Here is a 13944-nt window from a genome sequence, read left to right on the forward strand (position 1 = left end):
GCTGAAATTTCAGTTACTCCGCGTTAAAGACGTTGCGACTATTTATCTGCATTAAAATCAATGTTACCAGTGAGTTTTGAATAATTTGGAAATATACTGGAAAAAAATGTATTTTTTTGTTGTCTATTAACAGTAAAACCTTCCCCTTGAATCGGTTTAACGAAGCGTTTTATTCAGGTTTATTGATTATGTCACGACAAAATGCTGTAAATGAAAATATTTTAACGCGAAAATATGAAAACTAAATTAAACTTTCGCAATTTGATTTTCGATTTGTTTGATTTGAAGAAAGTCGATTTTTCCTTAGTGAGACTTAAAATGAGAAACTGAACTCCAAATTTGAATTCAAAGTTTCTTTTTATTCAATTTTTTACCTGGTTATCTGGCATGGTTATTCGAAACTATCAAAATTTTGATGTAGGTAATTTGGCAAGCTGATTCTTAAAAAGAGGTGTTATGATTATTGTGGTTTTGGATTCGGTAACTTTGGATATTCACCTGTACTTCAGAATTTTATAGTCTTTCAAATAGTTTGGACTTATGCCTGAACAACTTTTCACATGTGATCAAAAATTCGCACCACTTTTATGGAAAAAATATTAACTTGACACGTTATGAATCAATGTAAACCTAATTTTCAGGTTTCAAACCAACAGATTAGACATAAACTGCAAATTATCGGCCACTAAATCAACAAAATTTTCGAGTCTCTGGAAGGAATGGGGTTTGTTATGGTTATCTGGCTTGAAAAACCTAATCAAACGAAACTTTGGCTTCCAGCGACGAGCTCAAATTTTGACTTGTGGGCAATTTAACTCTACGTAAAACATGATTATGACATTTGCCTCTTGTTGTATATGATTAAGAGGTTCTTTTACAGCTTGAATTAGTCCGAAAGGAATGAACTGTTTCTAATTTGACCCGAGGATTAGAATTTGCAGCCGAATTCTCAGAACAATTTGCAGGTTGCAACTTTCGAATAGTTCGAACTGTTAACAACTTCGGAATCTACATATACTGCAACACTATTTTTCATTTAACAACTTAATCCAATTAATCCAATTCTTTTGTTTCTAATTTGACCCGAGGATTAGAATTTGCAGCCGAATTCTCAGAACAATTTGCAGGTTGCAACTTTCGAGTAGTTCGAACTGCTAACAACTTCGGAATCTACATATACTGCAACACTATTTTTCATTTAACAACTTAATCCAATTAATCCAATTCCTTTAAGCGTTTTGTTGTTTAATTTCCTTGTTTGATTACCGTTAAAATGATGGTACTAAACGTAAGCAACCAAGATGAGATGGTTCCAAACTGCAATCATCAGACAAGGATATCTCCGAACAGCAACGGAAACGTTATTTTCCACCCGGCAACTTGAATTAGTTCGAACTTGAATTACAACTTGAATTAGTTCGAAAGGAATGAATTGTTTTTAATTTGACCCGAGGATTAGAATTTGCAGCCGAATTCTCAGAACAATTTGCAGGTTGCAACTTTCGAATAGTTCGAACTGTTAACAACTTCGGAATCTACATATACTGCAACACTATTTTTCATTTAACAACTTAATCCAATTAATCCAATTCCTTTAAGCGTTTTGTTGTTTAATTTCCTTGTTTGATTACCGTTAAAATGATGGTACTAAACGTAAGCAACCAAGATGAGATGGTTCCAAACTGCAATCATCAGACAAGGATATCTCCGAACAGCAACGGAAACGTTATTTTCCACCCGGCAACTTGAATTAGTTCGAACTTGAATTACAACTTGAATTAGTTCGAAAGGAATGAATTGTTTCTAATTTGACCCGAGGATTAGAATTTGCAGCCGAATTCTCAGAACAATTTGCAGGTTGCAACTTTCGAATAGTTCGAACTGTTAACAACTTCGGAATCTACATATACTGCAACACTATTTTTTAATTAACAACTTAATCCAATTAATCCAATTCCTTTAAGCGTTTTGTTGTTTAATTTCCTTGTTTGATTACCGTTAAAATGATGGTACTAAACGTAAGCAACCAAGATGAGATGGTTCCAAACTGCAATCATCAGACAAGGATATCTCCGAACAGCAACGGAAACGTTATTTTCCACCCGGCTGAAATTTCAAATGATCATAAGTTAGCCCGATCACGAAGTGTCACAACTAGTTCAAAAAACGGGAAAAAGGATAATAGTTATTCAGTTTGTCATTCCGATGCGGTCAATGACATACAACACGGTAATGCCGTTAGCCCCGTTACTCAAGTTAATCAGCCCAATTTGGTTAATAATTGCTGTAAACTTAACCAATTTAATAAAGTTGCCCTCTTCAGACAGCAATCCAGACAAAAACCAGAGAAAAACCAAGATTTTTTCAGGAAGTTATCAAAAATGAGAAGACAGCCATCAAAGCGAAATAAGCAGTTATTGAATGCCAAAAGCAACAGTTACCAATTTTGTAATGATCATACTTCAATTACCATTCCACAGACAGGCGAAAGTGATGTTAATAACGTGACCTCACTTTTACCGATAGATGGCGACAACAAGAACACATGTCACAGAAGCCGAACGTTTTCGAATAATTATCAACAGCAAGTGCAGCCACAATTTGAAAACCATACACACCTATACGACTGCTGTCGCTACTATTGTCCAAAAGTAAGTTGAAAAATTGCAATGAAACTTGAACATAAACAAATAATAGAAGTATAGCCGGTTACTGTGCGAAAGAAAACTAATTTTTTTTTCAAATTAGTGTAGTTTTATAAACCCCCTCTGTGTATTTAAAATTTTTGTAAACTAAATACCTTAAAAAAGTTTGCCTCTTCAAACAGCAACCCATACAAAAACTAGAAAAAAAACCAAAATTCAATAGGCAGCCATCAAGGCGAAATAGGCAGTTTTTGAATGCCAAAGCTAACCTGTACCTAGCAAATGATCTAATTCAGATCTGAAACAAACTTTTTCAGATCTTAACTTAGGAATAGCTTGGATACTTTAGGAATGGGTTATTTCAGATCTTATTTCAGATCTAAAATTTTGTTTTTCCTGGTTTTTTCAGATCTAAAAAAATCTATTTTAGATCTAATTTCAGATGTGAAATTTTGTGTTTTTGGTTATTTCAGATCTCAAAAATCAATGATTCTGACACTATTTTTGAACTTTTCGGTAATTCGGTATTTTTGATATTTCATATATTTTGCTCAAAAATCCATTAGAATCGATTATAATCGATTATAATCCTTTTTGTTAGCCCATTTTGTCTTCGAACATGCATCTGAATTGCCTATATTTTATGCTTTTTATAGACGTTGGTTCCTGTGAAAAATGAAAAAATTGTTTTTAAATCAATTCAAATTTTTAATCTTTTGTTTCGTGGTAAAGCTTTGTGTTCAGTTGAACAAAACTTTTGAAGAAAACTTTTGTTTCGTGGTAAAGCTTTGTGTTCAGTTGAACAAAAAAGTAACAAAGGTCTCGCTTTCAGAGATTCTTTTTTGACAGAAAACTAATTACCCATGAGAGATATTTGAAATATTGTTTTGGTTGGACAAAATTTTGGCAAAATAAGAGGTTATAGTCTCTTATAATCGATTATAATTGATTTTAAGGTTTTTTATAAACTATAATCAATTAAATCCATTATAAGAGATTATAATCTCCTGGAAATATCACGATTATAATCGATTATAAATCATTTTAACACCTAATTTTGGTAATTATAATCATTTATAATTGTCAAAAAATTATCATAATAATCAGTTATAATCGACTACTTACGCCTAAGCTTGGATGCAGGTAACCTTGATCATGTTTTAAATAGCTTTCGGTGTTCTTGAAAATTACTTTGAGAGAAGATTGGACGCAAAAAAGCGCAATTTTTTTTTGACCAAAACCTTTAAAATGTGCAATTACTTCAGCAAAAAGCAATTTTGTCTCATTTTAGCTCTTTTTTTAAAACTTTTTCTCAATTTAAATGCTGTAAGAAAATGAGCATTGGGCTTCTTACGCCTCCCTCTTCCTTTTCGTTTTCCCCTCTACTTCGCATTATCATCTATTTCATGGTCTACATTGCCTAATTGCCTAGAGTAAGAAACTGATCTTGATTAAATAAAAAGACTGCCCGTATATCAGGGCAAAGCGCTGAAATTTTTTCTAGCAGTTTTCGGTCAATCTGAATTTATTTTTGTAAAAAAATGACAAATAATTGAAAAAAAGATGAATTTGCTTTTCGTTTTGTATATTTTAAAAAGTTTTGAGATCCTGAGCTCAAAATTTACAAAAAACTCCTATGATGAATTGCATAAAGTTATATGGGTCTAAAGATTTCTAAAATGGCCTATTTGTGATATTTTACCTTTGATATGTTTCGTGCTATCAACATGTAATTGGAGATTCAATCCGTCTTAGAATGCTTCGAACTGAATTGAGGCATACTATTATGTCGATTTGGCACTTTGCTCTATGAAATTTATATCACTCTATACATTACATAGCGTGTGGTTCGAAAAAACTTAATCTATCTTCAGTTTTCGCATACGCTAATGTAGACTACAAGTGTATTTAGCGTCCCTTATCCTTATCGTAAAACAAAATGGCATTCATCAGTTCAATTTACTACATCTTATTCCGCTGTTTACGCAGGCGATATGAAAGCAAAATGTCCCAGGTTTAAATTGAATACCTTATCTCTCAAAAGCACTATTACAACTTTTGCAATATTTTTCAGATTGTACAAGAACCTCATGTCAAAAATGTTTTGTTAAAAAGTCAAAGTTTGACTGAATACAAAAAGACCCCAAGCATAACTATTCCGCGTTTTCTTCAAAAATCATTATTAGATTTAGGTGCCAGTGAAATTTTATTTGAGAGAGGAGAGGATTTCTGATAGCGCAATTGTTTTTTTTAAACAAAATATACAAAATGGGCAATTTTTCCACTCTCACTTTTGGCATCAATTTGTCTTTTTGGTCATAAAAAAGCCAATTTGCTCTACGTAAAAATTGTGCAAAATTAGGCACTTTTGCTTTTCGCCACATCCCCCCATTTCACATGAGCATCAATTCAAAAGGGTAACTATCAAGACCAAATATGTTTGTCGTGGCCTAATTAGTCTGCATAACATTTTTCAGCGAAATCCGGCAATGTGATTAAACATTTTACTTTCAAAAGATCGCAAGCCCTTCCCCAAAAGAAAAAAACACCAAAAGTCTAAAATAACTCAAAGGTGAATGTGAGAGATTACAAAGATCCCAATTTTCATAAAGGATGAAAAAACTGTTTTGATCAGAAAAGCTACAAAATGCTGACCAATTTTGTTTATACAAATTTTTTTATCTAAGATAGAAAAAACTGGTGAAAAATATACTACAAGATGTTCGGAAAAGAAATTGAATGAAGGGGAACTTAAACGTTAACATACCCACATACTGTTTTCATCTCTCTCGAAGTGTGAAAAAAATTATACCATAAGATTCATTATCATAAAAATCGAAGCTGAGCAAAAGTTTCGTGACATAATCATGCCTATTCAGCAAGCGCTTGTTTGCTGTTAAAATTCATCATGTTGAGTAGCGTTTGGCCTAGACTCGATGCTTATATTGCCCGTGTCTTATGAAAAAAAATCAATTTTTGCTATCTTTATATACTATTGCTTTTTTTATTTCAGTGAGCAAAGAGAAAAACTAACAAAAATGGGCAGCCAATTGCTATAAAAATAGCCCCAGTGACGTTTATTTGTTGCGTGGCCTTTCTAAAGGAGGTACAAAAAGCAAATATATTACAAAAATAATGCGTTTTTGTCAAAAACTTTCACTTTACTTCAAAAATATTTTTTCTTGGCACTAAAAACTCTTTACAAAAATTTAAAAATTGAATCACATACGAGAGAGCTTTAATATCATATATCATTCGACCCACTCAAAGAAACGTTTGTTGTACCTGATTTTTCTTGAAAAAAACCTGGGTTTTTAATTGAAGTTATATGGGGGTCCGAAGTGAAAAACAAAAAGTCGACAGGGGCAAGCGCATGCTCGGCTTCAAGCCACTGCGTCCATTTTTTAAATGCTTAAACAAGTACTCGTCGCCTATAAATATTAAATTGTTGGTTGCATTATGGTCTTTTTTTGTAAATGTGACACACACTGCTCCTGAAATCTATACGGTACGATTTCGCATGTTTTTTTTTGCAGTAATCAAGTTATTCGGGTGCTACCCCGTCTTTTGTTCTTCTGATCCTTTCGAGCTATTGTTTTCGAAAAAAATGAGGTTAGAGTTTGAATTTGTTTCTTCAAAATTTCACACCATCTTGTATCTGAGGTTCAATAATGAAGTGATCGTCTACATGATTCTCTTATAGAGAAAAACATTCTAAGAAATTTTGTCCCTGATCGCATCAGCTTGAAATGAAAAAAAAAAACGAAATAATCAATTTTGGAGTTTATGACAGTCGTTTTTATTTAATTCAAATGTTAGCGCAAATGATAAAAAGAAAACTATAATCTTTATCCTTGCGGCTGAAAAAATAGTCAGACTTTGTTATAATTAAACTAGTGTTTATACTTCAGCGTTTTTCTAAGAGAATCCGCAACGTCCCGGAGCCCGAGTTAAATAATGTAAGTTTTTTTCATATAGGAGTCCCCATCCCGTGATAAAACCAGAAGTTGACACGTATGGATTGCCTGTAGAAAAAGAAGCATCAAATAATTAAAAACTTTTACCCGTGACCCGATTTACTTCAGTGATTTGCTTTGATGGTTTTAATCTCGGAAGAAATTGTTAAAACAAAAATTACGTTTTTCTGCTTAATTGATTTCATCATTTGGAAAACCAACGAAAATGATACACTCACTTCCGGGGCTTGATCATTAACATTTCCTTTTATATTTTATTTTTGATGCCGCGAAGTGATTCAACATCGAAACGAGTGGTGCAAACTGCAAAAATTATATTAGATTTCAATAATATGATTCGTAAATGCCTGGTTTCACTATGACTTCATGAACATAATGGCCCAAATTTTTTGTTCGTTTAGGTATAGTTCTACCAGTTGCATTATTCATTTTTTGCATTTTGATGATTTGCCTAGGTGATCTTTCCGATTTCATTAGAAACAAGCAATTAAGTTAAACAAGACTGCTCGTATATCAGGGCAATACCCTGAATGTTCCTACTGCACCTTAATCCATATCAAATAGTTTTTTGGGAAAAGAAAAAGTGAGAAACTTCTTTTTTTGGTTAATATCAGAAACCAGGTAGAAAAAAATTAGGTCGTACAAAGTTAAGACGACCGATTAGCTAGCCTCAATATAATTTGGAACGATTTTATAATGCGGGATAATTCGCCACGCATAAATAAATCGCCTTTAATTTTCAGGAATATGGATAAAGTCTCAAATGCGTGCATCAATTAGTCTAGAGCATGGCCAAATTGGCAATTTTCAAACACTTACAGTTTGCAAAAAAAACAATCCGAGGTAAAATATTTTTCGATATCTTGAATGGGGAATAAATGTTTTTTTGTTTTTTGTTATAAACTATCATTTCGATCGCCGAAAATTACTGAATAAAAATTAATCCAAGCATAAATATTCAATTTTTTTTGAGGTTGGAACAATATGGATAGCGGTTGTTGTGCAAGTAGGACAAAAATTTTTGAAAATATAGATTGAAAAAATTGAATCCAAAAAAGTTTTAAAAAATTATTTTTTTTCCTTCTTTTCTTTTATTTCCTTTTGTTTTTTAACAGTAAAAAGAGGTCGAATAAATGCAGTAAGTTGAAAACTTGAGATAACAAATAGCTTGATTAGTGTGTAAAAAAACTCTACTATTAATATGAGAGATACGTCTTTTATTATGCCATTGATATTTTTCAAACCATCTAGTCCAAAATTGAAAAAGTAAAAACTCAGAAACTGTGGCCAGAAACTTTTTTCGAAATTGTGGCTTTTTTGTAAGCTAAATCAACCTAAATCATCCCCATTTGTACTACCGTAACCAAGATTTGTTAGAAAAACCGCATCCTAAAGTGATTGATCGGAAGTTCACTATTCTGTTTGTCTGGATATTCGTTTTTCCTTCCTTTATATAGTTTTGCTCCAATAGATATCACCTATGATGTGTTGATGCAAATTTAACTAAAATTCAAGAAAATCAGAGTAGGTTTTATGTTAACCTTTTACAACCACAAAACTTTTGCATTATCATCTATTTCATGGTCTACATTGCCTAATTAGTCAAGAGTAAGAAACTGATCTTAATTAAATAAAAAGACTGCCCGTATATCAGGGCAAAGCGCTGAAATTTTTGCTAGCAGTTTTCGGTCAATTTGAAATTACTTTTGTAAAAAAAATGACAAATAATTGAAAAAAAGATGAATTTGCTCTTCCGGTTTCTGTAGAAAGAGACAAAACAGTGTGCTTCGAGTGTGTTTTTCTCTAGGATTGTTTTCATTTTTTAGCAGTTTTTTACGTAATCGGTTTGTATATTTCAAAAAGTTTTGAGATTCTGAGCTCACAATTTAAAAAAACTCCTATGATGAATTGCATAAAGATATATTGGTCTAAAAGTTCTAAATTGGCCTATTTGGGATATTTTACCTTTGATATGTTTCGTGCTATCAACATGTAATTGGAGATTCAATCCGTCTTAGAAAAACCGCCTCCTGAAGTGGGTGTTCGGAAATTCGCTATGCTGTTTGTCTGGATATTCGTTTTTCCTTCCTTTATATAGTTTCGCTCCAATAGATAAAATTGATGCAAATTTAACTAAAACTTGAGAAAATCAGAGTAGATTTTGAGTTAACCTTTTACAACCAAAAAACTGGAACATCAAGCCATAGTACTACTTTTGCTAAAGTCGGTGTTGGTTAGCAGTTGAGATGCCAAAACTAAAAGAACTTATGTTGGATGCAGAGGCGTAGGATTGACACCTGCCATCGGGTGACTAATTCGATCATTTTAAAGCTTTTTAAATTTTTCTCTTTGCTGCGAAATGATTTTTATTATCATTATTATGTAAGGCAAAGCAATTATTCTTTTTTTACTGAACCGGATTGTCATTCAAGTAGTCGCAATTTTTCGAATTTAATTTATTCTTCAATCTTACAAAAAATAACTCTCAGAGTAAAAATTAGTTCGAAATTGTTTAGCCCGTTTCCGCTGAAAACCAGTCCAGGTTTCATCCGGTTTTTTAAATAGGCATAATTCTGAATGCGTGAATAAGACTTTCACAACTCATAATTACACAACAATCTTAAAAGCTCTATCTAACGTTCAAACAACGCCAATTTTTTCAATCAAACTTTCAGATTTTCTTGTTACGTGTTCAATTGATTACCTCGGTTCTACCTTTGGGTTTGAAGAAAATAAGAGAAGCGCCGAAAATACTTAATCTACTATTTGTTTCTTTGATGGAAAACAAAATCGTATGTAACCTTTCAAAAATAAGAACATTGTTGATTCTAATTTTCGGCATTTTTGTGACAATTATTATTTCTTTAAAACGCTAGTCGTAAGCATTGCGACGCCAAGCTGTGCATTTTGTGAATTGTTAGCAGATTTCGCAACAAGGACGCTCTTTTTGTTTTTCTTTTCTTTTGCTTTGATCGTTCCGACAAAATTTTACCATGTTTAAAGTCTTGTCTCTGGTATCCGAAAATATACAGACACAAAATTATTCGCCTATCCAGTGCACATTCTGGCCCCATAATGGAAGATTATATTCGAGGGTTGAAAAAATAATAATTTTTTGGTAATGAGTTGATTGAGGAATATTCAACGGCATTTTTTCATTCATGTTACTAATCTACAACATCCATTTTTGGCCGACCGATTATGAGTTTTTCTATGCGCGCGCTAAGTACATGTTTTTTGGTCAAAACCAGGAGCAGATCTAGGATTTCATTCTGAAGGTCGATTGGGAGAATAAAAAAATATATGTTGACAAAAATATTCCCGGGTCGAGGTCCGCGACTCATGTTGCGACCGAAATGGGTTGCCGAAATGGACTTCCTGCAACCGAAATTCGATCATCCCACAAGAGGCTTGAGTCGCACAAAGTCGCAAGATAACCATTTTCAGTCGCAATGGTCGCAACATACCTTTTTGGGTCCCACAAAGTCGCACAAATTTTTCGGTCGCACAAAGTTGCAACATACCCATTTTTAGTCACAATGGTTGCAACATACCTTTGTTGAGTCGCACAAAGTCGCAACATATATGCTTTGCGTCGTGCAAAGTCGCGCAAATATTTCGGTCGCACAAAGTCGCAACATACCCATTTTGAGTCCCAATGGTCGCAACATACCTTATTTGGATCGCGCAAAGTCGCAACATACCCATTTTGAGTCGCAATGTTCGCAACATGCACGATTTGGGTCGTAATATACCCATTTTGAGTCGCAATGGTTGCTACATAAGTCCCCGACCTCGACCCGGGTTGATTTAATTGCAATCTTAAAGTAACAAAGTTAGACAAATTGAGTCTTCAATTTTTGCGGCAAATCTTTCAATGACATCCTTTCTTTTGATTCCCACATTTTTTTTGAGGATGTTAATAAGAGTCAAACTTGAGAGTCAACACTCCATCATGTTTACTCCAGTTAACTTTTAATTAGTTTCAAGCTCGACAAAGCATAGTTTTAAGCTCGACAAAACTACTGGCACTGTGGCTTTGTGATACAGTCTCGGTCTGTCACAAGTAGTCATAAGCCTAATTTCTTAGGGCCTCAATCCAAAAATCACCCAGATTGTAGCATCCGTACGGACTTTTTGTTGCGAGCACTGTCTTCAACATCGCACGATTGTCCCGTAATTCACTGCTGAATGGGCAGGATTGACTCTTAGCAGATACCTGGCCTCGATCCTTAAAATGAGCCCAATTTGAAGCCTCCAAATAAGACGAATTTTCGCACCTTGAAACTTTCACACCTCAAATATTCTTTAATGTCCAGTGCAAAAACAACAGCTGAAGACGCCCTTTGAAAATTTTAGAGGACCAGAAGGAGGACCCTATGGTATTTGGTAGGGTCAACTTCCTGATGGGAATCTTCTCAAAGGACTAAAAACGTTATTTTCGGCCCCTTCTAGATCCGCCCCTGAATGATTTTTTTTACAGAATAGAGTCCTTAAATGATCAGTTCAACTCATGCGTCGCTTCCCTTTTGTGTCAACAATTGTGTCATAATTCCAACCTGCGTCACTATAGTCTCAAAATTACGTCAATGTTTTGGAAGTCAGATTTTGTAACATTTTCAGTAATAGACAGCTTTGATTGGGAACATCTATAAAATATAGCGCTCTAATTTGGAGGTCAAATAAATTAAATTTATGACTTTTTTCACCGATTTCTTTGGTCTGCTCAATGAGACGATCAAAGTAGTAAAATTATGTATTTTCAAGCAGTTAGCGAATTAACCATAAGTTGTTAATACTTCGCCCAGAGTCGTCTGTATAATGGTAAGTCTTTATTTAGTCTGAAGTTTCGGTGGAATTTGTAGAACCAAGTTTCGAATATTCAAAAATTTATCTATGTTTCAGCTGAGATTTTTTATTGGTCATAAAGGTGTTTAATACGCTCAGATTCACCATAAAGTTTTGGTTTTCGAACAGAGTTCTTAGCTTCGCTTAATGACGATGAAATATGTGTTATTTCAGGAATTCGAAGCGTCCGTCAGACCGCGCAAACAGAGCAATCGGTTGAGCGAATCACGAAGTCCGACCAGATTTAAGCAATTGTTCCAGTATGAGATCAAAAAAGACAAACCCCTCAAACAAATCGAACGAATCGACGCCACGCGACCTCTTTTGTTGGCCTTCTGCAAAGCACTTCGACCTGTCGCATTTTCCCTTACAGTCTGTGGTATGTTGACGACGTCGAAGTTTGACCACGACATCCGGCAGGCCTTGACAGTGGATTTTTTCCCGCTGAAACAGATCCAGAAAATGTGCAATAGGTTGCCCTACTGTCTGGTTCTTCTGCTACTGTTGTGGTTTAACTTTGGGCGGTTAGTCAAAAAAGAACGCTTTTTGACATCTTGCGCGAGTTTACATATGCTGTTTTTATTTTTGCCCTAGATTTACCCTTCAATTTTTATTACAATTGCCCTAGATATTAGACGCATTCTCTGTCAATAGTACCTCTCTTTTGTTGCTTTAGCAGTTTATCGTCACTAAATTTCAAAACTATTTCTATAACATAACACCGTTTTAAATAAAAAAAAAATACTTCAGAGGAGTTTTTCTGTAAGCAGCAAAGAAAAAAGCAAGAAAATTTTGTTGTACTTTTATAGCGTAAGGGTTGAATACTTATGACCCTGGCAAAAATTCCGATTGCTAAAATGATTCGAACCAAAAACGAGCAATCTTTCAACGAACTTCATAAGCCCGAAATAGATTAAACGTTGTTTGACTAAAAATGGCGTGATTTTCCAGGCACTTTTAGCCAATACAGAAAATAAAATATGGTTCCACTAAAACCAAGATCTAAGAGTCATTCAATTTTAGAATTATTTTCGAGCTTAATTTTTATAACGCGATCGCTTTGTTCAACTTTTTTTAGTTTGTTGTCACATATACGCAAAGCCTGATGGTTTGCCAGCCCCTAGTCTCAACCTAGCACCCCGAAAAAAGCGACAGTAGTCCTGGGATTGAATTGCTAGTGCAGGAGTCAAGTTTTTACAGTTAGTACGTTTTCCGGGATTCTGCAAGGAAACGTCTTTTCATAAAAAAACTGAACAAAAAAAAAGTAATAGGATGCACGGTGTTAACTATTATGTAAAATGTGCGGTGTTAAATTGTAGGAGACCCAAAATTCATTTTAGGTAGATTATATTTAGGTAAAGTGGATTAATTGTCTGTTTTCAAAAGTTTGTCCAAAATCTCAGAGCCTACCCTTTGATTGTGCAAAAAAATCGATTGTTTAAAAAATGTGTATTTCGGTTGGAAAGCTGTTATCTTGTTTTCTATTTTTGAAAATATTTTTTCTTTATTTATAAAAATTTAGTTTCCTTTATTCGATTTTACTTTTTAAATTTTGCTGCCCTATGATCTTCCCAAAATTACTTCTCATCCCCTCATGTACTCCCGCAGACACTCGACATGAAAGTCGAAACTTTTTCTTCGAAACCTTCTAAAAGTTGCGTCTCTTACGCTTTTCCGACTCTAATTTTTCCGACACTAACGCTCCCAACATTCTTGCCCATTATCTTCTTCCCACCTTAATCCATGCAATCACATGCACATAGTCATTTTTCCCGATATACCTCTTTTAGGGGGGGGGGGGGCAGTTGGGTTCGTTATGAGAGGGTGGGTAGTGTGGGGAAGCTGCGTTTATCGTGTGTGGAAACTATGGGTTGAGAAATTGCTCAGATTGTGAGAGTGCAAAAAAAATTGTTTTTTTTTTTTAAATTGCAATAAATTCAGACAGATTATTAATTACTAAAAATCATTGTAATGAAGCTAAAATGGGTTACAATCCGCTAAGAAAATGGCTTATACTGGAAATAAATTCCATTCAAGTTCTAAAATGGAAACTCGAAACATTATAATGGATTTCTTTTTGACTATGTAAGCCATCATAATCGTTTTTTTTTTATAAAACTGTAGTGCGGGATTGTTATAGCCATAATAATATTATGGATCTACTTTTGTAATAAAAAGTTCCATTTCCATCTTCATCCCTTTGTTATGTCACAGAATCTTTCACGTTCTTTTCACAAATTAAAATAGATCACAATTAAAGGTTTAAGCTGAAAAAATTGAAATTAGAATAGCATAGAAAAGATACAAGACTTTGTTTTAGATGATACAAAACTTGTGTGGCGTGAAATTTGAAAAAGGTTGAGTTTGTCACTTGCACTTTGATTAAATAAGGATATAGACATAAAACATTAAAATCAGGTTTTTGAAATTACAAAATTGGCAAGGTTGAAATGGCTAGGGTTGTATACAAAAAA

The 13944-nt window shown here is 33.9% G+C and overlaps 1 protein-coding gene across 2 annotated transcripts in view; it reads left to right on the forward strand.

The window, feature by feature from the left end:
* Positions 1-1550: 1550 nt before the first annotated feature.
* Positions 1551-13944, forward strand: part of LOC134844249 (uncharacterized) — a 56557-nt gene continuing 44163 nt past the window's right edge. For both annotated transcript variants that reach the window (XM_063860838.1, XM_063860839.1), the window contains exons 1-2: positions 1551-2651; positions 11645-11994. In XM_063860838.1, the coding sequence (XP_063716908.1) occupies positions 2004-2651; positions 11645-11994 (998 nt within the window). In that variant the 5' untranslated portion in view covers positions 1551-2003. The remainder of the gene's footprint in view (positions 2652-11644; positions 11995-13944) is intronic.

The sequence above is a fragment of the Symsagittifera roscoffensis genome, chromosome 4 (genome assembly GCF_963678635.1).
Source record: "Symsagittifera roscoffensis chromosome 4, txSymRosc1.1, whole genome shotgun sequence".
Lineage (NCBI taxonomy): Eukaryota > Metazoa > Xenacoelomorpha > Acoela > Convolutidae > Symsagittifera > Symsagittifera roscoffensis.